The following is a 27,719-nucleotide window of genomic DNA, read 5'->3' as shown; positions in this document are numbered from 1 at the left end:
GTTCATGCTTTTACATACTTCTTCCTGCGCATGTTCTTATAACGAAATGCGCAGCCGTAAAACTATGATGCCCGCCTGATACGACCCGTAATTGATCTTCCTGCCTGCTCATACCTTACCAAAACATTACTGTCTCAGCCGGAGAAGGTGGAATGTGGAGTTAAGGGATGGTCTACAGTAACTCAATCGAGTTATTTACGCCCAGGCTTTATCTATACGAATGATCAATTTTTGAGTTTATTAAGCATGGCTGTAAGTTGTATGTAAATGCACATTTTCGTCATTTTTATAAATGGATAATATTTTCAATACGTACTTTAAGATCTATACGGCATATGTGTAAGATTTACTCCTCGTGTGAATGCAGAAAGCAGAGAGCTGCGTAGAAGATAGATTGTGTGAATTACCGTGATGATATACGAACACCCAAACATTACGTAGGCCTACTAGATCGCTGATTTGCATGCTTCCATAAAGGCAATTTTTGTTAAATGTCCTCGAAGTGTTCGTCTATTTATATCAAGAGCATCTAATATTCTACTTCCACCTGCACCAAGGTTAATTTGATATGGCCTTATATTATGCGCAACATCTACTACCAGTTAAAGACATGGTTAATTCGCCAGACTCGAGTGATGTGATGCTGCGTCTTTTCACACAGTTCAAAATATACTATCAAGCAATGAAATGAAAGGGAATTTTATGTAGGCTATATATTAGTGTATGTTATGGTGTGACGTGTGACGTGATATTACATTACATTATATAGCCCACAGTATATCTGCTCATTTTTCCGGTTTGCTGAAAGTAATCACGTCATTGGAAACTGTTGACATTCCCTTGGGCTACATGTTTCGCTAACCAATTTTGAAGAGAAGAAATGTAATCTAAATTCTTGACAGTGTAGGGCAAAAAGTAAAGGGAAAAGTGACTAACATTATTTAAAAAATCCTGGATACCAACATTTGTGCGTTATTCGAGACATTCTCGAAGGAAATCCTCCATAGCTCCAAAAGATTTAGCGCTGTCTACGGAACAATTAACATCATTTAAGGGGTTAGGTACAGTTTACAGTAGTAAAATTTTTGAAAGTATTCAACATTTTTTCCCTCCATTATTGTATCTTGTACAGTAATTAAAATTGGTATGTGTGAAACACTGTCCTTCTGCTATATGAAAAAATATTTTTACGATTAAAAAAATTATTTACATTTTTTAAAATTCAAAACGGTGGCAGTTCACTGTGCAGTGATGAAGCATTTACCTCATAACTCATAAACTTGTTAACTTTTTCATGTGCTCTCTCTTTTATTTTATAGCTGAAACTCATGTTTACAATATCATGCTCTTTCAACTACATTCCTTAATAAATATTTTTTTTTTATTTTGTGTTAGAAGAAAATACTGATATGTGACCATTTTATAAAATGAATTTATTTTTTATCAGACAATCTATCAAAGACAGAGCAGTGATCTTGCATCATATTGTAGATATGACACGCATAAATACATACAAAAAATTTTATCACAGAATGTTGGATAGTTTTTGAGTTATGAGGGAAAGGCTTCATCACTCCACAGTGAACTGCCACCAATTTGAATTTTGAAAAAAGAAATCTTTTTTTTTTAATCTTAAAAATATTTTTATCATATAAGAGAAGGACAGTGGCTTACACATCTAATTTTCATTATTGTAGAAGATACAGTAATGGGGGTTAAAAAATGTTGAATATTTCCAAACTTTTACTGCTGCAAGGTTATTAGGATATATTTAAGGTGTTAACCTTAAATATATCCTAATAACCTCGTATGATATGGAAAGAAGTTTACACGATACAATAGCACCTTCAGGGTCAACAGACGCAGATTGTCAATTGAAAATGTGAGCCAAGCGTTGGTTGTGAAGTGCAACTATTTCCTGATTTTAGACGATGTAACCACCTCTGCTTAAACCTCTAAGAAATAATATAAGTTGATAGGCACTGATTGACATTAGTATTGTTGTCCACGTCTGTGGAGTAACGGTTAGCATACCTGACCGTGAAACGAGCGGGCCCGGATTCATCCTGCATGGGACAAGTTACCTGATTGAGATTTTTCGGGAGTTGTTCCTCAAACCATTAAGAGCAAATGCTGCGTAACTTTCGGCGCCGGACCGTGGATCATTTCGCTAGCATTATCACCTTCATATCATTCAGACGCTAGATGACTATAGAAGTTGTTAAAGCATTGTAAAATAAACCCCTAAAAAGATTCGTACTATTAAATAAAACGTAATTTATCTTCATCTATTAGTGCATATTTTTTATGGATTGGACTTCCGAGCCTACTCGTCAGCAACGCCGACCATTTTCACATTTTGCTACTGCGCATAAAGTTTTGACACACCAACGAGCTGTAAAAAAAACCCTGACCCTGAATGAGAGAGCTCTGACTCAAATTTTTTATTTCTTAGTCATGCCACATTTAAATTCTAGTGGTAACACAATATCGGGCCTAAGTGCAAGTTGATGTATCCCATCCTCCCTCCACTTGAACACACCCACCCATTTTCCCTCATTATGCAATCCCCGTTCCTACTCCTAACTAACTGCCGGTTCAATCAATAATAAAAGTTAGACGTGGTATATTAATGAGACAGGGGCGCGCAGAAAGGTCGCGGATAATGCGTTGCGCTGTAAGCCGAAATGTCGCGGGTTTGAATTCCTACAGGGTCGTGGATTATCTTCATTGAAGATATTCATACTAATCTGAAATATATTAAAAGGAACAGATACATATTTTAGATAGCTCGTGAATGTTGTGACACGACGATGATAATGATTACGATTAAGGTAGCAGAAGTAGCTCTTGCGACGGCATCTTTCAGAGAAGCAAAACTCACAATGGAAAGGAGACAAAACAAAAACACGTGGAAATAATGGAAACAGAATGGTTCCTATGGAAACGCAAACAAGAAGAGAACAAGAAACTGTTTCTGACTTCAGACCGCTCCCACTTGTCAGAATCGAATCGAACAGAATTTCCCTTCACAATGTGATGTGTTTCAGTGGAAGATAGCAGAGAGCGGCGCGTCGAAGCGAAGCAAATCGAATGGAATCGAATAGAATTCATAAGACAGAATATTTATTCCACTGTCGGAAGAGAATTTCTTGTTTCGTGTATGATCGTATGTTCTCGTGAAGTCTTCTTGAGAAAACAAATGACTGTGATAAAGCTATTATGCCATTTATTTTATGCTGCAATACGCTTCGGTTCGATTCCATTCCAGTAGATGTGAGCGACGGCAGACTTTTCTTTTCGATTCGGTTCGATTCCGCTAAGTGGGAGCAGGTCTTCACACGCCTCTCACGTCAAACGTCAGATCAATATGAAGAGAACAAATTTAGCAACAAGACTTTTACATGCTGATGTTTTAGAATTTATGTTTCTGGTATTATAAGTACAATACACCCATTTCTTTACTAGAGAACTTGTAGTATTAAGACGTAAAATTTGGCAATGGGATAACCAATCTAACAAGAAGACTTTCTATATTCCCATCTCAACGAAGTGATTGAACTGATATAAGAGAACACAATATTCCCTCGGCTTGGCTTTTCGAGTACCGAACGCGGGACAGGACCTTGCACTTAGGTTTACATTGGCTTGTTGTACGCCCTATGTGTACAGTAGTGGCAGAAAAAACCGGACCGACCCTTGTAGCTGATTTTAGAACCTTGTTCACTCCAGAGCACGATAGACTGGTAACTAAGACTTTCGTGGTTCGAATCCTGCCTGGGGAGGAAACTTTTTTTTTGTCCCTTAGTGCTCTGGAGTGAACAAGCCCTGAAATCAGCTACAAGGATCGGTCCGGTTTTTTTTTTTGCCACTACTGCACCTTATGATAGGTGGACCATCCTGTAATCCCTAAGACCTGGAGCCCCAAGCTCTCAAAATCCTATACCAGCATCGGAGTCCCGTATTACCTCCAAGACTACACCCTGACCTATATTCAATTATTTCAGATTATAGATGAAGTGAGAGGGCGGTGAGAATGTTTGTGGAATGAAAGAGGGAAACGGGAGTACTACGGGAAAAATCCTGTGCAACGTTCGCCACAAAACCCATCACGATCTTGACGGAAGTCGAATCCGGTCCAGCTGGATGGAATATCAATGCGGAACGACAAGCACGACTGGGGAGAACAGAGCTGGTGCTTCAATCATAATAACAAATAGGCTAATTGAAAAAAAAATTGATTTCGTGAGCGACAGGCAAGTGAAGAGTACTCCATCCCTTAGGAAATTATTCTATGTCTCTGATGCATTTGTGTAAATAGAATTCTTGTAGTAATGTTACTGATATTTAGATATAAGCTCAATTGATTAACATAATCAAAATCCTGAATGTATTGCAAAATATGAGTGGGATATAATTCTATCAATATTTATTTATTTATTTACTTACTTAAATTTACTAAATTTCTTCACTCCTTTATGTGTTTCATCATCGTATGAACAGATTAGATTTAGGCTCATTTAAACCTGTTCCTAAATCTCAAGATATTCTTGATTAACCCAGCTTTATTGTGATCTTCCTCTGCTACGGTGGGATGATGTTACAGTTATACCGCTGTGACTGTTCCCGCAGCCTCGTTTGTTCGAAAACAAGTTGCACCACGTGAAGGTGAGGTTGGGATTCAGGTAGGAAAGGTATTAGATGGAGTGTACTTCACTACACCTTTACAACCCTCTTTATGTAGGCCTATGTATAGAAGTGTAATTCTTGTTGAAATTGTTAAAAACTTTGATTAACAAGTGGTCTTCCGCCATGCCGGCACATGGTTAAGAATTCTTGCTACCAGAGGTCGTCTGGTATTGATTCCAGGTTCTCACTCACATATTCTATATATAAAAGCAATAAAAAGGGAGGCTGATAACACAAAATAGCAGATAATTGAGAACTATATTTTAAATTATGTTTTAATAAAGATGGCTGCACTTCCCTATTCAAGATTTATTGCAAAATTCTTACAGTTTTTTGTTCGGTTTGTTAGTTGGGAGACCGGAGGGAAAAATACCTTTGGGGGGGGCCGAGACGTAGATGGGAGGATAATATTAAAATGGATTTGAGGGAGATAGGATATGATGATAGAGATTGGATTAATCTTGTTCAGGATAGGGACCGATGGAGGGCTTATGTGAGGGAGGTAATGAACCTGCGGGTTTCTTAAAAACCATTTGTAAGAAGTATGCATTCTTTCTAATTCGTAACTTCTTGCATTGGAACTACGATCTTATTAATTCCTTTTCCATAACCATGTTTAGTGTCTGCTAAACCACAGTTCTGCAAATATATAAAGAAAAAAAAGGAAACAGGTTTCACATTTTAGAGATTTCGGTGTAGAAATAGCGATTAGAGACGAAAGTAAGTCGGCTTCAAAAATCTATGTTTTCATGGAAATCAATATAAACAAGAACCTATTGACAGAATACTGACAGGAGGGCATTCGCTGTTTAAAATTCGATTTCAACCATGAGTCATATGACATTAAATTACTAAACAAATATTGTAGGAAATACATTACACTTGCACTAGTGACTAGTCGATTACTCTCCGGTAGCCAATGGGAGAGTTCCGATTTGTTTAGCTGCACTTTTTAGTAAGAGCGGCAGTTACAATAGAGTGTTTAGGAATATGAACCTCACTGTTTATTCTCACCAGGAATTCGAATTCCCGGTGGCACTCGTCGTGTGCTGGTTGCTGGTGACAATCAGACTCGTCGGAGCCGTCGTCGCAGTCGTCGTCCAAGTCGCAGACCTGGCTGTGAGAGATGCAACGTCCGCTGTCTCCGCAGCGGAAGTCGCAGTGGGAATTGCACCTGTCTGGAGATTCGTCTGACCTGAGCATAATTTACATTGCAATGAGCAAACTATATATTAGTTAAAGAAACGTGCAACGATCCAGTCTGCAAAAAATGCAAGCTCAAAAACTCAAATTCGTATCAGTCCTAAAAACAGAAAAAAAAACAACAAAAATAGGACAAAAGTTTCACTATTCAGTTTAAAATAGCAACATCTACGGAAGTGAAATAAATCAGAACAAAAACAGATTAATATTATATAACAATGGTCTATAATTGTCACAAACAAGGGGGCACGCCCGAAAGAAAACGGCCTGAATGAAACAGGAAAAATTATGAATCAATTTAAAAGAAAACAAGATCTACGAAATCAAAATAAATAATATTAAAACAGAACAATGAAACAATAATCTGTAATAATTATCTCAAACAGACGAACGGAACATATCCAAAAGAAAACGACTCAATTAAATAGAACAAAAACAAATAAAAAATCCGTAAATGGATAAATTAAATTGAACATGTTTTTCAATAATAGCTTCAATTAAATACTGAATAAAAATTCGTGAGACAACAATTAATTGTAACAGATTTTAATATTAAGTTAAGAAATTCGAAAGCAACGCAAAACACATTACATTGTAAAGGTCCCGATTCTAGAGAATAAAATCAGTGGCACATAAATCAGCTAATTTATCCAATTAACTGGAATACACTCTTAAGTAAAACAAAACGAAATGACCCCAAAAAATTTATCAAGTAACTAAATTAAATATAACACAATCTAAGTGACAGTTCTATTAGTTCAAAAAGAAAAAAACAGTCTATAGTAAATGACACAATTAAATACAACACGCCTTGCAAGAATGATCCTGATTAAAGAGTCTGAAACCAAACAACGTCATTACTTATCCGAGTAAATATAGTATCATTCAACACATTCCTAACAGTTCGAATTCTATCAAACAAAACCTGATTGTAACGTGAATTCTTCACCATCATCATGATTAAGAAGTTGCTATCTATAAGTTGCTATACTATTCAATAGGACCACTACCGGTTCTTTCCAGTTCATTTTTTTTTAATGTACCAACTTTAAATATTTCAAATTTTTACAGTTTTCGACATATCGATGTGCACAAAAAATGCGCAGAGTTATGATGTCATTTTCAGTCATCGTGGCGCTTGACTAGATTTTATAGTATTTTCCATTGCCTATTTAAATGCAACTCAGGCAGCTCATATCAATGGCTCATACAGGATCCTTAATATATATAGCTGCCCTAGCACGGGATCTGGCTCCTGAGCAACAGATCGAGCCTTAGCCGGTAAAATGCTGCCTACAACGGTGGAAGTAGAAATGGATTATGAAACCTACCTTACACTAGATGTTGAAAGTGTCGGTCTTCCGCTCGTATACAAGCTTGATATAGCAAGAATATGTTATCACTCACTCTTCTAAGGTCATCAATTGAAATTCTTCGTAGTTTATGCTCAATAATATTAGTCTTTAGTTCCTATATTGTGTGCGGATTCGTAAGAAACATTTTTTTCTTTCAAACTATCACATAAAGGGAGAAGTTAAAAAAAAGAAAAAGAAAAAACACAAAAGAAGAAACCAAGAAGTGTAGGAAGAAAGGAAAATTGAAAAAAAGAAAGAAGAAATAGATCAATCAAGAAATGGACAAATAAGGAAGAAAAAATAAAGAAATGAAGAAATGAAGGAAGAAGGGAAACATCCAAAAAGAAAGGAAGAAACAGAAAAATTAAGAAACTGAAGAAGTAGAGAAATTGAGAAAGAAAGGGAAAATAAAAAGAGAAAAAAAGATATACACAAATCAAGAAATCTAGAATCAAAGGAAAAACCAAAACAGAAAAAAATCGAGAAATCAAGAAATGGAGCAAGAAAGAAGAAATTAAAAGAGAAAAGAATAAATATAGAAATGAAGAAATGGAGAAAGAAAAGAAAAGAAGAAATACAGAAATAAAGAAAGATAAGAAAATGAAGAGAGAAAAGAAGAAATAGAGAAGTGAAGAAAGTGAAAAAGAACTCAGGGGATTAAAGTAGGAAAGAACGCGTAAGGCGACTACGGGCTAGTTCAGTGTCATTTCCCCAGGACGCATATTTTGTAGGCCTATATGCAGCAGCTATATATTTTAATGACTGTACTTCCATTATTCCAGCTGTCAGTAACAAATGCAATGATGTAATACGCACGTAGAAAAGAGTCAAGCATTCATCGCTAATTAAGATAGACAATGCTTCTTTAGCATCTTATCTTTACACTTTGAGCGGAATACATCCTAAAAGTTTGTCAATATACTTTTGTATTGTGAATCTCAATTGCGAGCAATGTAACTAGACGAGACTCCTTAACTCGATACAATATACAGAGTGTTATAAAAGATTACCGACAAACTTAACAGCATGAAGAGGGTCAGAATAGGAACTCATGTTCTTCGAAGCAAGCCCGAGTCAGTACAAACTTTTGAGTGCAAAGAACTTAATTAGTACCTCGTAGAGGTTTATATGCCCCCATAAGAATTAATGAAGAGGCGTCAAGTCAGGGGAAGGGACTGGCCATTCAACTGGATCTCCTCTTCCGATCCAACGCTCAGGATATGTGTGATTCAGAACGTTCCGCAGTACGAAATCAAAGTGTTCTAACGCTCTATCCTGTTCTATTCACATTTGTTGACGCACATTTTCTAACATCTCTGGAAGAATTTGTTCCAAGAAGATTCTGTAAATCTGTTCATTCAAACATGATGATAAGAGATACGGACCGATCACCTGATCACCAACAATACCTGTCCACACCTTTACTGCAAATCATACTTGATGGTAATGTTGGAGTGTACTGGTAGCGTAGGGATTATAATCCTCCCAAACATGACTGTTACGGCAATTTAAGGAGCCATCTCTGATGAATTATGCCTCATCTGTAAATAATACTTTACTCAAAATACAAGGGATCGTTCAGACAAAACTGCAACATTCATTGGCAAAATTATACCCGTCATGAGAAATCTCCCCCATTTAATTCTTGCTCCTTCTATGGATGATAGGGTGTAGCTGATTAACTTGTAGGAACTCGGACTTGCTTCAAAGAACATGATTTTCTATTCGAAAGTTGTTCTAGTCCGATCTCTCCTCATGCTGCCTTAGTTTATCGGTAACTTTTTGAAACACCAGGTAACTACTACAATATACAATACATTACTTTGGTATGTCGAAAAGGTAAAATATAGCCATTGATTCTTCTAACAATTTCGATTCTGTTCTATGCCCCAGAAGTTAGTCGGTCGAACTTCATGATAACTCCCATTACCAGTTTTTTTTTTTTTTTTTTTTGAAGTACTCTTAATGGAATAAATAAAGAAATTGTGGTTGCATCAGGGGAAATACTTTAATATGAGAATGAACCCTAACCCATCGTAACAGTCTCTTCTACCGTCACATAGAAACCGAGGAGCCAGACACGTGGTGGCACCGCGCACCTCACAGCGCAGCTCGTCCTCAGCACAAGCGCCGCATCTTTTCTCGTCAGCGCCACCTGAAATCATTCACACAAACTACATTCAAAGAGGGCAAGAGGTATCAATGCACTCGGCAGTGAAGGAACTGAAGTCAAATAATAACTCAAATCGATCCGCTATAATGAAATCAGTCGTTCTCGGTGGACTAGTGGTTACCGTGCTAGTCGTTGCATCATAGTTCATAGGTCCAAACCCAGATGAGGGCACTGTATCTTAAAGGACGAATACTTAGCATGGCTTCATCATGAAGAGAAGTACAGCTATGGGATTCGTATCGCACATTTTCGATTTCTATATGAGGGAGCTGCAGGTAAAAATCTGTCGATCATTTGTAGCCCACAATGAATTTTAACGTTAAAGTTGAAAGCGTCCTTACATAAAATACCACTACGTAGAGAACTCCATAACTTTCATTAATCAATTATACTCCTAACTTCAGTTTTTTCTACATTAACCAGAAGATATAATATTAAACAGTTTCTTGTCGAAAGGCTCTATGTAATGAGGTGACTGTCATCTGGGCGACTGATCATTGGTCACAAGGGATAAACCACTGACGTAGCTCAATCGACTGAGGCGTTTGCCTGCCGATTCGAAGTTGCGCCCGGGCGTGTGTTCGATTCCCACTTGGGCTCATTACCTGATTAGGTTTTTTCCTAGGTTTTCCCCAACCGTTAGGCAAATGTCAGGTAATCTATGATGAATCTTCGGCCACATCTCGCAAAATACTCATACCATCTCGCTATCACAATTCCATCGACGCTAAATAACCGAGTAGTTGATACAGCGTCGTTAAATAACCAAGTAAAAAATATACAGGGTATTTTCGGGCTAGTGTTACAAACTTTCAGGGATGATGGGGAAGGGCACATGTACCAATTGAGATGGAACCCTGGTCCGAAAATGACTGAGTCGAAAATTACAAGCAAAAATAGTTGTGTGGAAATGAAATAATTTTATTCCTCTGTACACCTTATTTATGTGTATTTATCTGTACATCTTACACATACTGTATTCATCTGACGTTGTTTACGTTGTCCACTTATAGTATTCCATTCAGTGCTCTGTCTAAGGGGGTGAGGACAGAAAACTACACTAAAGCAATGCAGATAGCGTAATGTGTAACGGACATGGTCCGTCCTGATATGCACATCTGTAGAGCAGTGTATGTGTACAAGTTGCAGTGTCCAGTCGACCAGTCCTAGTGAAATGGAGGAGTACACGAGAGCGGAATATGCAGAACTGATTTTCGAATACGGATGAGCCAATGGGAACAGCAGACAAGCTCACAGATTGTATCGGGCAAGTACCCACGTAGGAGACATTCGGTTCATACTATCTTTCCACGACTGTTCCAAAGGTTAAGGGAACGAGGGCACGTGGTGCAAAATTACAATTCCATTTCCACACAACTATTTTTGCTTATAACTTTCGACTCAGTCATTTTCGGACCAGGGTCCCTATCTCAAATTGATACATGTCCCCTTCCTCATCATCCCTGAAAGTTTGTGACACCAGTCCGGAAACATCCTGTATAAAACAATCAAAAGGAATATCTGAAAATGGGATAGAATGCCTAACAACGGATGCAACGGGAAATAATTGTTTATCCAGAAAGATATGCGTTGGATTCAGTGACCTGCCGTACATTGAAGGCAAGCGAAAAAGAAGAAATTTATTGCAGGAATTATATTTTAATCGTGACACCTATGAATTCTCTAATCTTAAAATGTCACAAAATTCTTTCTCTGAGTGCCCGTCCTGGTCGAGGCGGATTCGTTATTCATATTCTATAGAGAAGAAATTACTGGAAACCATTCGCAGTGATTTTGCTGCTAAAGAGATGAGAATTGCTTTCGTCTTCAAATATATGAACCGTTCAGAGCAGAAGTGGTGTGAGTCAAAAATGGGTAATGAGGGTTAAAGTAAACATTCTGTAAAATACAGCGCAAAGTAGCAATTAATATCCAATTTATTTAAACTATTAGTAGTCAGTGGATAGCAAGAAGGCAATTTTAATTGCTACTTTGCGCTGTATTTTACAGAATTTTTACTTGAAACCTCATTACCCCAATTTGACTTACACCACTTTTGCTCTGAACGGCTCATATTTAGGTGAGTTTGCTGCTATCAGTTTTGTATGTAGCCATACTATACATATAAAAATTTGTATTATTGCTTTCCTCACATAAAATTGTACCGCACGTCACTGGTTGGATTTCAAGTAGTATAGTGTGCCCTGCAGCAGCAGTGATGAATTCAGGCGCCCTTCGAAGATTGTATACTTTTTATATTAAAAATTATAATTTACACACTATTATATTTCAACAAGATCTGAATTATTCTTTCTTTCGCTGTCGGTTCCATCTTCCTCCCCATTATAGTATAAATTCTCCCGGGGAAAAGTTCTGAATTCAACACTGTGAAGATTAGTAATGGAGCGTGCGCACACCTGTGTATCCTGTGTGGGTCTAACACACAGTTAGGTATATCTGTTCCGCGGGCCTCAACGTAAGCCATGCAAAACCTCAGACAGCAGTGCCCGATTGTCGGTTCTAAGAATAAATTGTTGACGCGCAATAGATGTGATTCAATGTTAACGCTATTCTAAATTCCAGATAATAAAAATACTGATGCGAAATGTAGGTATTACGCCGCTGTGATACATAACGTGATTTGTCATCTTAACGCGCCCACGAACCCTCGTGCTTCCGGCACGGTCGGTTAATATGGAAATTACGAAATTAGTTTTAGTTTCTATGAAGACTGGTATTGAATTCTATAAAGTAATGCATTTTTATAATATCTTGTTGATGATTAATTCGATTTATCCACACAAGAACGATGCGGAGGTAAATAACATTTGATAATTTTATTAAAATTGCATTACGCAGTCGTTTTACAGTGAACAGAAATACTTGTCACTGTAGAGATCGGAGTCTGTAGCGTGATGGACTCTGCACAGGCACCAGCTTTACTACTGCTACCACTACTACTTCACTGCTACTACCACTACCACAAACATTACTTACAGCTGATGTGAAAAGAAAAATATTGGACAGCAGGTCTAAGCACGTGTGTTCCAATAACCTGACAAAGTATTCAAGTGCTGGGTAACACTACTTTTGGAATCTGCTTTTTTACCTTACATTTCGTATTGGCAGTTGTTTTTGTACTTCAGCCTTCCTTGATTGAGTTTATATATTTACAAATATTCAAAAGTATTTTGAATGTAATGTAATCTGTAGATTTCCATTTTGAGAGAATTAAAGGACTTCTTCACGACTTTCGTAAGCGCGTATTATTGACTCTAAATTGAGAATTGTACCTAGTTCTACTGACAGATAGTCTATTATGTCTTTAGAAAAGCTACAGAATGGCTGGAACTCTCCATTTTTTAATTTATAGATGCAGGCTTCATGGACTAGACGAAGAGGCCTCCGATATATAATATAATTATTAATTACAAAATAACGTATGTGATTGTTTGCTGTTATAAATCCGGAATAGAGGATACCACCAAAAGTGAGTAAAATTCTAGAACCGATTACTGTAACGTTTTAGTGATAGGTCTATAGTATAAGGTCTACTTAGCTCTGCTTTAATACAAAGATATAGATACAAAAGTTCTCACTGAAACTCAAATGTTCATATACGGTTCATAAAACTATTCTTCGGTTGCATTTTATTCTGCTCTAAGTAGTAACTTTTCGACTTTTGTTTCAAATCTGTGAACAACTTTAGAACGAAGTTCAGTACAAAATTAATTCACTTTTGGTATGTACTTTACGCTTTTTTTATTGTTGTCTTACCATCGTCATTTTTATCTGTGTTTTGATTTTTATGAGTATCAGTAAGAGGAACACAAAGACTAATATATATTTTTTCCTGCAGCTTCCCAAATTTTAATACTGAAAATTATTTCATTATTATCCAAGAGAGTCATTTTATTTCAATCTACAGCTTTATTGCGTTATACGTAAAGATTAGGTTTTTGATCCTACAGATTTAACTTATCTGTTATGACTACCATTGGTTATTAATGGAGAAAAATTCGCTCCGGCGTCGGGGATCGAACTTGGGATCCCCAGTTCTACGCACTGGGTGATTAACCATTGAGCTACGGATCGAATCTTTCTCCTTTGGTATTTTCCCTTAGTGACCTTACTCCATGTTCGACATATATACCTATATTGACACATATTATATTAAGTCACCTGTCGTCACACAAGGAGTGGACTCATTTGAGTGACTTGGTGGCCAGGACTCCACAGTATATAGGCCTATGCACTCTTGAGCAAATTATCTATGTAAAGATTAATGTGCTCCTTGTGTGATGACAGTTGACTTAATATATGTCAATATATGTGAAACATGGAGTAAGGCCCCAAGGGAAAATAGCAAAGGAGAAACATTCGATTCGGTGATGTGGATTGAGCCTCGGCATAGCTCAATGATTAGAGCGCCCAGTGCGTAGAGTTGGGGTTCCCGGGTTCGATCCCCGGTGCCGGAGCAAATTTTTCTTCATTAATAACCGATTTATTATGTTGGCCATGTTGTTGTTAAAAGTACGTCTTGCGTCAATAGTCTGACACCGCATTCGTATACCGTTATACTTGAAGCTTCTTGACTACCCTCTGTTATTGACATCACAATATATATCTCAAAGTGTTGGTTTGGGTTTGGCTGTCATACTAACATAATATATGAAGTACTCAGTAAATATTATATTGCAGAGAAACGCCAACGAGGTAACCTGGACTCTCGGCCGAGTCCCTCGTATGCTCCGGTTATTCATAAACAGAGCCATTGATTATATGCAATGCACATCACAAACTATGTTAGAACTATCTCCTTTTTTGGTCTAAATATCTGTCGCACTTTTGTAAGAAAGTGACGTTAATATTTGCCACACATGCTTAAGAAACAATTTTATTGCTTGCATTCCCATTAAAAAATGGAGGCGCGCGGAATTTGTTCACAAGGTCATTGAACACTTTACGACTTAGCACGTTATCTTCGGGGAATATTTCCTGAAATAGTCATCTACACGGGTCGAATTTATAACACATTATTGTAGATAAATACTCGAGGTGCAATGTTATATTTCAGGCCATGTTATGCTAAAATTTAATAACAACTTCCACAAGAAACTCAACACGACCCATGTGGGATGACTGGAGCCGCTGATGTATCATTAGCGATAGCAAGCTCTTTGAGTATCTGGAGCATACGAACGACTTGGCCGAAAGCTCAGGTCGCAGCGTGCGGTTTCCCTGCAAGTTATTAGTCCAGTATTCTCATTCTAAGTTAGATTAATGTAGCTATGAGTGACCTAGGCACTCACCTAAACTAACTTAAACTAGTGTAGTCTAACCTACCTTACATATCATCCTTTGCACTTGGAGCGGAACACTTCTTGGTTCTAGTTCGCATGTAGTGTCAGAAACAATTTATTGCGTGAGACATCCCCTTTAGTAGCTACAGTTTTAAGAAATGAACCTGGTACGTCTCTTTCTGATGTAGTGCAAAATAAAGTGAGCTGAAACGCAAACACTTGTAAGTCTCCTTACTCCATAATCCATTTTCGTGCAGGTCGGTGAAAAGTACACGAGTTTTAACATACACAGTGGCTGCTGTTCGAATGACGACGATTCAAAGAAAAGTTCAAGGATAAATTTTATTATTTAAATAACACAAAACAACACGCTACTGAATTTCGTCAAGATCGCATCATATATTTTTATTTCTAGAACATGTCACGAAAGCTCTATTGTTCCTGGAAGAAAACAATGCAGTAAAAAAAAAAAAGATTTCGATTCTGAACCTACATACTGCACGCCTTTCAAATATGAAGGTTGTACTCTGATGTCAAAGCTGAACTGCAGGTTTACTTCTACTTTCATTTTAGCTATTAAAGCTATGGTAATGAAACTTCACTTACATGTTCATTACCTTTCTGAGAATCAAATATAACAATAAATTTCACTTGTTTTGTATTTAAAAGCGTAATTAGGGTTTTAAATAAGAATGTTCTAACAAAATATGAAGAAAAAAATAGTTAAGATAATAAATAATCCATGATCAAATGAAAACTTATAATGTTTTAAGCCCTTCTATGTAGAGTTCTCAGCCACCGAGTAGCTCTGTCGGCTAAGGTGTTTGCCTGCCGATCTGGAGTTGCGTTCGGGCGGGGGTTCGATTCCCACTTGGGCTGATTACCTGGTTGGGTTTTTCCGAGGTTTTCCCTAATCGTAAGGCAAATGTCAGGTAATCTCTGCGGAATCCTCGGCCTCATCTCGCCAAACATCATTTCACTATCATCAAGTCCATCGACGCTAAATAACCTTGCAGTTGATACAGAGTCGTTAAATAACCAATTATATCAAAATAAAATAAAATGTAGAGTTTTCTTAGGTCTCTACCTGGTGTCTTTTATTTAGTAATATACAAAGTATTTAAATAATAAAACTTCAGTAATGGATTCGTAATATATGTAGAGACGAAAATAAATATATATCAATATGGGTCAGGAAGAGCACAGTTTCTGATTTTTTAAGGATTTTATGACACAATTTCTTCACACCTCTTTAGAGAAAATATATTCAACATGTCCTCTTCCTGCCTCAATTCAGATCTCACCTCGCGTCTGAGCCAAAAACATGCAACGAAATTTATAGCTTGGTGCATATCTTCTATAAAGAAGCTGTCAAAATTTCAGTCGCGAAGAGTTTCTGCATTATCCACTGCAGACGAATGCAAGAGAGACTTTGTATAAATAATAAAAAAGAAAATCTGTGTCTTTAAATCGGATTAACGTAGAGGCCAAACAATTGGTCCACCTCTATCTATCCAACTACTAGGAAACATTCTTCGAGATGTTCGAGATCAAGAAAACCAATAATATATGCGGGAGCATCATCATGCATGAAATACAGCCATTAACGAAGGGTCAATAGTGCGTCGTCTAAAAAATGAGCAGATTCATTTTACAAGATAGCTTTGTAGTTCTATAAACCTGTTTGGAAGTACTTTAGGCCCGAACAAGCAAATTACCAACCATGCCGGTCCATATGTTGGTATAAAATCTCAGTTTATTACGTTGGACATTCGAATGGAGATTTTTGTCAGTCCATACGTGTTGGTTATAAAATTCTGAAGAGCCTCGTAACTCAGAAACGAAGTATTTCTGAATAAATATTGGTATTATATATATATATATATATATATATATATATATATATATATATATATATACAGTGTAATACAAAAGTCACTTGCCAAATGGGAAAGACAATATTATTTTTAAATGACAAAGTAGGACGCCACAAAGAGAAGGCCACGATAAGGACGACAAAAACAATAATAACAAAGATAGGCCTATGGACCGCGACAAGGACAATAATGACCACAAAAAAACAAGAACCACAACAAAGAAAACAAGGACAACAACAATGACCACAACAAAAAAGACCACGATAAGGATCACGAAATGACCACGACAAGAACCATAACAAGACGCACCACAGTAAGGATCATGACAAGAATCACGACGACGACAACGACAACGAACACGATAAGGACCATGACAAAGATAACAAGGATCACGACAAAGACAACACGGACCACGACAGAGACAACAAAGACCACGGTAAAGACTATGACAAATATAATAAGAACACTATAAGGACAATGACAAAGACGACAATTACCACTTTAAGGACTACGACATAGATAGCAAGGACCACGACAATGATTACGATCAGATAACAAGGACCACGATGAAGTCAAGTCCACAATGGGTCAACGACAAGGACCATGACAAAGATAACAAGAACCACTATAAGGACAATGACAAAGACAACGACCACTATAAGGACTACGACATAGATAGTAAGGACCATGACAAGGCTTACGATACAGACAACAAGGACCTCGATGAAGTCAACAAGTCCACAATGGGTCAACGACAAGGACCATGACAAAGATAACAAGAACCACTATAAGGACAATGACAAAGACGACAACGACCACTATAAGAACTACGACACAGAGAAAGATGATCATGATAAGGACCACGACATAGACAACAAGGATCACGATAAGATTAACAAGTACTATAATAAGCTCAACGACAAGGACCACGATAAAGATCATGGCATGGATCACAAGCACCACAAGGATCACGATAAGAATCAAGACAAGAACTATGGTAAGGATCACAACAAGAACTACGGTAAGGATTACAACAAGGATTACGGTAAGGATCACGACAAGCACTACGGTAAGGATCACGATAAATACTACGAAAAGAATCATGGTAAGGGTCATGACAAGGATCACGACAAACACTACGTCAAGGATGACAAGGACCACCGTAATGATTACGAAGGATTACAACAAGGCCCACAACATGGACAACAACAAACAGTATGGTTCGTGTCGTGACCCTTATCGTAAACTTTGTCGTGGTCCATGGCGTGGTCCTTATCGTGATCCTTGCCGTGCAGCTTGTCGTGGTTGATGTCCCATTCCTTATTGTGTTCTTTGTTGTTGTGCTTATTGCGGTCCTTAACGTGGTCCTTGCCGTGGTCCATGGTATGGTCTTTATCATAATCCTTGTCGTATATCTTGCCGTGGTTCATATTTTTATCCTTGTCGTTGTGTTTATAGTGGTCCTTATCGTGATCTTTGTCGTGATCCATGCTGTGATTCTATTTGTGGTTTTTTGTTACTGTCGTTCTTGCCGTGTTCCTTGTTGTCTTTGTCACGGACATCATCGCTTCCTTGACATAATCGTTACAGTGGTTCATGTCATGGTCCTTATTTTGATCCTTGTCGTGGTGTTTGTCATGGTTCATGTCGTGGTTCTTATCCTGACATTTATCATGTTGCTTCTCGTGGTTCATGTCGTGATCTTAGCGTGGTTCCTGTCTTTGTCATGGTCCTTTTTGCCTTTGTCGTGGTCCGTATCGACTTCGTCATTTCAAAATGATATTGTTTTCTCCATTTGGCAAAAGACTTTCGTGTCATACGGTATTAGGAATTCATTCCTGAAGTTGTGCGCTCTGTATAATGACTTTTTTAAAAATCTGGCGAAATATGTAGCTAAGAATGTGTAAAAATATAAGCAAATATTTGTGACTAACATTGCATGAAAAAAATAAATTTGACATATTGAAATTTGTGCAAAAAAAAAAGTGTTGCATCATAGTAGCTATAAGTGTTGTTGCTTAATCTCTACCTATTCACAGGTTTATCGATAGACTTAGTGGAATTTGGCTCCTAACACCATATTTTATGATTTATCGATCTGACAGCAAATGGACACACTACAGGAGTGTCATCATGAGAAGTAAACATAACGCTCAGTTTGAGCTATTCTTATGTATGGTTTAGTTAAAACTGATTTAGTCCTATTTGAATTTATTAGTTCCCTGATTATTTAATCTAAGTTAATCTTATCATCCCGCTTCAGGAATGTGGCTTAAACTCTCATAAAGGAATATGCATCATATTTAAAAGTAGCGATGTTGTTTGTTCATTTGGTTAGCGTGGTGCAAGTTTGCAATTTAACATAATATGACATGCACCCACTCCAATTAGAAAGAGAGAGATTTATCACTTCTCTACTCAGAATCGAATCCGGGTCCTCTGGATCCATAAACATAGATGCTGCTACTGATCCTGTAACTTAAAATATTTTATTACAATAAGTCTTGGCAATTACAATACCAACCGACCTTCAGATTTTTATTTTTTTTTTTTTTAATACAGAACTGTCAATTGTACCATTGAAGATTAAGGCGTAAAAATGATTGCTTCTGCGTAAACTTACCCATGTATAATAACGGAGTCGTTCCCGGTAATTACCATGATAGCCATTGATTCGAGGTCAGCGATTTCGAATCCAACCGCGGGCGATAGATTTTAAAGGGCAATGAATTCCTACGGAAGGAAAATGAAGCTGTGAATTCCATGTCGTAGATTTATGGAACTTAAAAGAACCATGTCCATGATAGAGAGCGCCAGATAAAATGTTTCGACTATTTCTCGCTTCTGTCGAATTTCGACGCTAACTAACCGCTGCACTTTAAAGCTTCGTTATGTAAAATATTACAATCAGTATACCAAGGCGATTTATAACTGGTGACCGCTAATCCATTAAGAAAGAGAGGAGCTTAACTATCTGCTTAGTCTTTTGTGCCGAGGATGAAAAGTTAAACTGAAATCGGAAAAAGTAGAAATAATTCCGTACAAAAGTATAATGATTAATTTATCTTTAAAATGCTGTTTTTAGGGAGCCATTCCTAAAAGCGTCCCGCACCGTGGCGTCGCGGTCTAAGGCATCCCGCCTATGACTCGCGTTACAGAATGCACGCTAGTTCGAGTCCTCATGGGGGAAGAAATTTTCTCATGAAATTTTGGCCAGTGTATGGGACCGACCCCACCCAGCATCGTGATGCACTTTGGGGAGCTACGATAAGTAGCGAAATCCGGTTGCGAATACCAGCTATAACGGCTGGGGGGATCATGGTGCTAACCACACGATACCTCCATTCTGGTTGGATGATCGTCCACCTCTGCTTCGACATGTGGGCGTGAGGCCAGCAGCCGGCTGGTCGGTCTAGGCCCTTCACGGGCTGTAGCGCCACGGATTATTATTATTATTATTATTATTATTATTATTATTATTATTATTATTATTATTATTCCTAAAAGCATGTGTTTTAACACTAGGTAAGTATATTGACATTGACTATTACCTGTTAGAATGCGAAAACTATTTTTAACAGTAGTGCCAAAAATATTATGAACACTGACTTTCAACTGTTAGCGCCGATTGAAATTACTGGAGTTATGAACTCCTTGGATAGTCGGTTCTCAGTCAAGTGTTCAAGAACCCCTGTTCTTGTACCTAAATAACCTAGTAGTTAATACACCGGCGTTAAATAACCAACTGAAAAGGAAAAACATTTTCTCTTACATGACATGACGAAACTACTACCGATAATAATTTCTCGAACAGATTAAGAAACTCCAATTTTTGTACCATGTAACTTTCAGAACGGCCCTGAGGTTCACTCAACCTAACAAACTGAGTACCGACTCTTTCCCAGCAGTAAAAGCCGGTCGGAGCACGGTGCCGACTACACCACATCATTCTACTACCAAGATCAAGAAAGCATGGGGTTCTATCTCCATGCCCCCAATTATCTTCATGGCGTATGTAGAGGATACTTTTACCTTCATCTCTCTTACATAATATACAAAAATTCACTAGATTTAAAGATTCCTTGAAGAATTGACTATCAGTCAACGAATGAATCTCATCTTATTTTGTATCTGCACCACATAATTAAGTACTAGATGTACAGTGTGATAAGAAACTCTTCTTACATAACATGATGAAATTATAGACGGTATGGATTCTTTGAACAGTCGATGTAGTCAACAATGTAGCAGTTCTTGTTATTTTGTTACTGAACCACGAATTTATTTCCTTTCAATGAAAATGTGCTCTTACATAACACTATAAGATTATTGGCACGAAGAACTCCTTGAACAGTTCATTGTCAGAAAATGGATTCAGAAGTACAATTTTCTCTACCTGAAGCATGTACAAGCTATACTTTAATTTAAAAATTCCTGTATGATATAATGAATAATTATTCATTACGGATTTCTTGAACGGTTGATTGTCAGTCAACTGATCAAAAAATTCATTTTGTATCTAACCTACTTATAACATGCATATTAATAAGAATTATCTCTATCTAATGTGATTTCATTAGCATTTAGAATTGCTTGAATCGTCGATTATTATAAAGTCAACGCATAAGAAGCGTCTGCATTTTGTAGTGTTCCTGACCGTAGAGAGCTACAATACTGTAATTTAAATAAAGTTGTCTCCTGTAACTTATAATATTACGAAATTATTGTAAAGAAGTCCTTGAACAATCGATTGTCAGTCAACTGATCAAGGAGTTTCTTTTTTTTTTTATCGGAAATATGTATCTGAAATGAAAATTATTTTAAATATTATGGCGAAACTATTGGCGATAAGGATTCCTTGAACAGTCAATTGTCAGTCAACGTATCAAGAAACTCCTGTTTTCTTATCTGAAATACAGACCGGTGTATAATACGTTTAATAAAAATTGTTTTTAAAAGATATAATGAAATAATTCGTGATGAGGATTCCTTGAACAGTCGATTTTTAATAATAGAATCAAGTAGCCCCTGTTTCCTTTTCTGAAAGCCATATATGACATGTTTATTTAAAACTGTTTTTAATGTTATGGCAAAACAATCCCCGATGAAGATTCCTTCAACAGTCGATTGTCAGTCGTAGAATGAAGAAATTTCTTTTTTAACCGAAATAAATTATTGATATTATTAATAAAAATTGTTTTTAAATATTATAATGGAACAACTGGCGACAAGGACTCCTTGAACAGTCAATTGTCAGTCAACGGATCAAGAAGCTTCCATTTTCTTATCTGAAGTATATTTGTAATAGCTCATTTTAATGACAATTTTTTTAATATTATGGCGCAACTATTGGCGATAAGAATTCTTGAACTGTTGGTTGTCAGTCAACGGATCAAGAAGCTCCTGGTTTCCTATCTGAAATACATACATGACATTTTAATGAAATTATTTTTTATTATTATGGCAAACAATCCGCGATAAAGATTCCTTGAACAGTCAACTGTCAGCCATAGAACCAAGAAACTTCAGTTTTCATATCTGTAATGAATGATTGATATTTTGAATGACATGTTTTTAAATGTTATGGTGAAATAATTGGCAATAAGGATTCCTTGAACAATCGATTGTCAGTCAACGGATCAAGAAGCTCCTGTTTTCCTATCTGAAATATATACATGACATTTTAATGAAGTTATTTTTAAATATTATGGAAAAACAATCCGCGACAAAGATTCCTTGAACAGTCAACTGTCAGCCACAGAATCACGAAACTTTTGTTTTCTTATCTGTAATGAATGATTGATATTTTTAATGAACATGTTTTTATTTTTTTTTGTAGGTTATTTCACGACGCTTTATCAACAGCTTAGGTTATTTAGCGTCTGAATTAAATGAAGGTGATAATGCCGGTGAAATGAATCCGGGGTCCAACACCGAAAGTTACCCAGCATTTGCTCATATTGGGTTAAATGTTATGGTGAAATAATTGGCAATAAGGATTCCTTGATCAGTCGATTGTCAGTCAACGGATCAAGAAGCTCCTGTTTTCCTATCTGAAATATATACATGACATTTTAATGAAATTATTTTTAAATATTATGGCAAAACAATCAGCGATAAAGATTCCTTGAACAGTCAACTATCAGCCACAGAATCAAGAAACTTCTGTTTTCTTATCTGTAATGAATCGTTGATATTTTGAATGAACATGTTTTTAAATGCCATGGTGAAATAATTGGCAATAAGGATTCCTTGATCAGTCGATTGTCAGTCAACGAATCAAGAAACTCCTCTTTTCTTATCTGAAATATATTTGTGGCATTTTTAATGGGCAGTTTTGTTAAATATTACGGTAAAACTACGGGTGATAAGGATTCCTTTAATAGTCGGTTGTCAGTAAGCGGATCAAGAAACTCTTGTTTTTTATCTGAAATATATTTATGATATTTTAAGGAGTTTTTTAATAATACATCGAAACCAGTGGCGATAAGGATTTCTTCAATAGTCGATTGTCAGTCAACGAATCAAGAAACTCCTGTTTTCTTATCTGAAATTCATATTTGATGTTATAATAAAAACTGTTTGTAAATATTACAGCGGAACTATTCGTAACGATTCCTTGAACAGTCCATTTTAACAAGGCTATGACCTGAACAGTATAAAGCTGTAATTTAATTAAAGTTATCCTCTATTATCTTAAAGGATCTCTTGAATAGTCGATAGTCAGTCAACTGATCAAGACGCTCCCGTTCTTATGTAGTACCTTAATCACTAATCGCATGAGATGCCTGTTTTCATGAAAATGGTCTCAAATAATAGGTTGGAATTAAAGGCGTTAATAATTCCTTAAAAATTAATCGCCACCCAGCGAATAATGAAGCTCCTATTTTGTTATTTTGTATCTGGATTATATTCTTCTCTATCTTCCAATATAAATTCTGTGACGAAATTACTCGAATTAAGAATTATTCCTTACGGTATCGATTATCAAACATAAAAGTAGAAGTTTCTAAATGTATATACTTTACTCTTTTTTATCAAATACCATTGTTAACTGTTGAATCTACGATGTCTCTTTAGACATTTGACTTTTTCAGTTTCCATACCGGTACATATACTTCCTTAACTGTAAATTTCCTCATCTATTCCTACTTTCTTATAAATATTACGTAATTTTTATAGTGTATATTATCGAAGATAAATTTTTTATCCACTTCAATTATACGAAAATACTTCTTCAATCATATACCTTCTCGCGTAAATTTTATAAACTATGGCTTACATTGTATAAAAGTATTTTATTTACTAACTAAGTTGACGCTATCAATAATTTTTAAGTAAAATGTTAATTATATTATCTGTTATTATTCTTGTCAATTATCCTAATATTTGTGAACTTAAACTTTAATGTATTTTAATTAATTCTTGCAAATAATACCTATTTTAGTCTATATTTCATCTAATCTATAATCTAACGTGTTATATATATATATATATATATATATATATATATATATATATATATATATATATATTAAAAGTCCTATTATATAAATATCTTACTATATTTTCTAAAGGAATGAGTTCGTATTATTATTAAATACTTCCACTAAACTTAAATTGAAGGGAACCAATATTGATTCTTTTCTAAACAATTATCACCATTTAACTCTTTAGTCCTTCTAAACTAAAATACTTGATTGCCTTGTGGCTCCGGCCATGTTACCAAGTATTCCGGCTCCACTAAGCAGACTCCCAACAGGTCCAATAACAAATTTCCTTGTTGGGTTTATTTTGTTGCTCCTGCTCTGTTACATATACTTCAAATATAGATAATGCACAAACACCCATTAATCTGTAATGCTACTTCTCCACACTAAGTTCGTCGACTACTTGTCTTATGACCATATATATTATAGATCTCATTCATTGTAACTGAACAAAATGCATTGTCAAACTAACACAACCTAAACCCATTTTCTAAAATTATTTCTGTTTTATATTATGCAAGAATTGATTCCTACGTATAAAATGTCTTGCAATTTACATATATGTATAGGTACATAATTACATCTATATTAAAATTTAATTATGGTTTTATTAATCTATTCTATAGACGTTCACTCTGTAAATGAATAGAAATCATCAAGAGCCCTGTGTAGCATATACCTATGTATAAAATTCTACAAAGTGCAGAGTTTTTAGGCCTAATTTCACATAAAATCTAGGTCGTCTTCATAACGCATTATAATATATTTAAATACAAATTAATATAATCTAAAAAATGGACGTTCTTTTATCACCGACAATTACACAATCAATATTAATGATCATATACTACACAAAACTTATATTGAGACGATATTAAAATAAAGTGTATATATATATATATATATATATATATATATATATATATATATATATAAAATACGACAATAAATTGCCTAGATAATACTCTCACTTTTCTACCGAATACACTTCACGACAGTGCTCAAAATACACCACAGAAAGTTCACGTTCTTAATGAATGATGAAGCAAATATCTTGAAAAATAAAATTAAATGTTGATTAATATTATAATATATTTAAAAACTTTTAACTCATTGGTATAAATTATGAGTTACTATTTGAACAATGAACCATCAATCAACTGCTCAAGAAATCTTGATTGAAATAAATCCTAAGTCATTGTCACTTTCAAACGGATTGCATTCTACAATTTCATTTTGAACAATCTTGTGTTAACCATTTTCATGGGAAGGTTTACCTGAGATATAACATTATAGGTACTATTTAACTCCTTAATCAGAGATAATTTACTTGAACAATCAAGTGTCAATTAACAATCCAAGAAGTTTCGTAATATCTTTTTTTCGCAGTTCGTAGCAATATCACTATCTAAGAAATATTTACTTCCTTAACTAAGTTACTTTAAAACGACTCCTTGAATAATCAAGTATCAATCAATTATCCAAGAAGTTTCGACATGTATTTTTCGCAATTCGTAGCGATATCATATTCTAAGAAATACTAATCTCCTTGACGAGAATTAATTCAAAACTGCTTCTTTAACAATCAAGTATTAATCAACTATCCAAGAAATTTCGACACAACATTCTATTGTTAGCAATTCATGCGACAGGGCATTTAATAAATTTAATCTTATAACTAATTAACGGTAGTTAATTTAAAACTATCCTTTAAACAATCAAATATCTTTCAACTTTCCAAAACGTATGTCATTAAATCCTATAGTTAATAATATGTAATTTAAAGCTACTCCTTGTTCAATTAACTGTTCAAGAAGTTTTAACGTAATACCTTAATGCTAGTAATTCATAACGATACTACTTAGGAAGAGTTAATTCTTCATAATCACATGCCAGTCAACTGTTCAAGAAGTTTTAACGTAATACCTCACTATTAGTAATTCCTAAAGAAGAGCCATTTCTTCATAATCACATGCCAGTCAACTATTCAAGAAGTTTTAACGTAATACCTGACTATTGGTAATTCATAACGATACTCCTAAAGAAGAGCCATTTCTTCATAATCACATTCCAGTCAACTGTTCAAGAAGCTTTAACGTAATACCTTACCTGTTAGAAATTCATAACGATACTCCTGAGGAAGAGTTAATTCTTCATAATCACTTGCAAGTCAACTGTTCAAGAAGTTTTAACGTAATGCCTTACTGTTAGCAATCCGTAACGACACTCCTTAATAAGAGTTAATTCAAAAGTACTCCTGCATAATCACATACCAGTCAACTGTTCAAGAAGTTTCGACATACTTATTTTTCGCAATTCGTAGCGATATCACATTCTAAGTGATATTCTCTACGTTAATGAATGTTACTTTAATACTAGCCTACTCCTTGAACAATCAAGTAGGTATCAATCATTTGTCCAAGAAGTTTCAACACAACGTTCTATTGTCAGCAATTCGTAGCAATATGATATCCTAATAATGTTTAATTCGTTAACGTTAGTTAATTTAAAACTAACTTTCAAACAATGAAGTATTAACAAAGTCCAAAAATTTTGACATTAAGTTAATAATATCTAATTTATACGCTTAGCTACTCCATGAACAATCAATTATCAGTCAACTGTCCAAGAAGTTTGGCGTAATAGCTTACTGCTAGAAATTCATAATGATGCTTCTTAACTAGAGTTGCTTCAAAACTGATCTTTGAACACACGAGTATCAATCAATTGTTTAAGAAGTTTCGACACAAACTCCTAATGTTGACAATTCATAGCGATGTCACATTCTAATAAATGAGAGAGTTAACTTAAAATTACACGTTAAACAACCAGATGTATTAATCAACTACACAAGAACTGCTATAAAATCCTAAAGGTTGTAATTCGTTATTTAAAGCCAATCCTTGAACAGTCAAGTATCAATCAACTGTCCAAGAATTTTTTAAATAATAGGCTTACTGTATTGTTAGCAATTTCAGACTCCTTAACGGGAGTTAATTCAAAACTACTTCTTCAAAAGTAAAGTGTCAATCAACTGACAAAGAAGTTTCGAAACGAAATTATTTTGTTAGTAATTCGTAACGATATCATATTCTAATATAAGTTATTAATTATTATGTTTTGACTCTTTAAAGGGAGTTAATTTAAAATGTCTCCTTCACCAATCAAGCACCAATCAATTTCCCAAATAATTTCGCTATAAAATCCTACAATTTGTAATTTATAATTTAAGGCGAAATCTTGAACAATTAAGTATCAAACAACTGTCGAAGAATTTTTCACATAATACTCCATTGTTAGCGACTTGTAGTGATAAAAATTAAGAAATTTCAAGCTACTTAACGAAAGTCAATTCATAACTTCAACATCCAAGTTTCAATTAACTGCCCAAGAAGTTTACACATAATAGCTTTTTTTTTTAGCGATCTAGGTGATATTACATTATAAGAAATGCACAACATCTTAACGGGAGTTAATTATAACGAGCACTTGGAAATAAAGTATTAATAGATTGCCTAACAACTTCTGACATAACAGTCAATTCTTCTAAGGAATTTCTATATCATTAAAAGTGAAAATTAAAAATTACTCCCTGAACAACTAAGAATCAATCAACTGTCCAAGAAGGT

The 27,719-nt window shown here is 35.5% G+C and overlaps 1 protein-coding gene across 3 annotated transcripts in view; it reads right to left on the bottom strand.

The window, feature by feature from the left end:
- The window catches only part of LOC138706113 (low-density lipoprotein receptor-like), a 72,452-nt gene that overhangs the window by 11,188 nt on the left and 33,545 nt on the right, over positions 1-27,719 (bottom strand). For all 3 annotated transcript variants that reach the window (XM_069835087.1, XM_069835088.1, XM_069835089.1), the window contains 2 exons: positions 9,279-9,402; positions 5,704-5,884 (listed from right to left, as the gene is read on the bottom strand). In XM_069835087.1, coding sequence (XP_069691188.1) covers positions 5,704-5,884; positions 9,279-9,402 — 305 coding nt within the window. The remainder of the gene's footprint in view (positions 1-5,703; positions 5,885-9,278; positions 9,403-27,719) is intronic.

The sequence above is a fragment of the Periplaneta americana genome, chromosome 9 (assembly GCF_040183065.1).
Source record: "Periplaneta americana isolate PAMFEO1 chromosome 9, P.americana_PAMFEO1_priV1, whole genome shotgun sequence".
Lineage (NCBI taxonomy): Eukaryota > Metazoa > Arthropoda > Insecta > Blattodea > Blattidae > Periplaneta > Periplaneta americana.
This window is presented reverse-complemented; position numbering and strand designations above follow the sequence as displayed.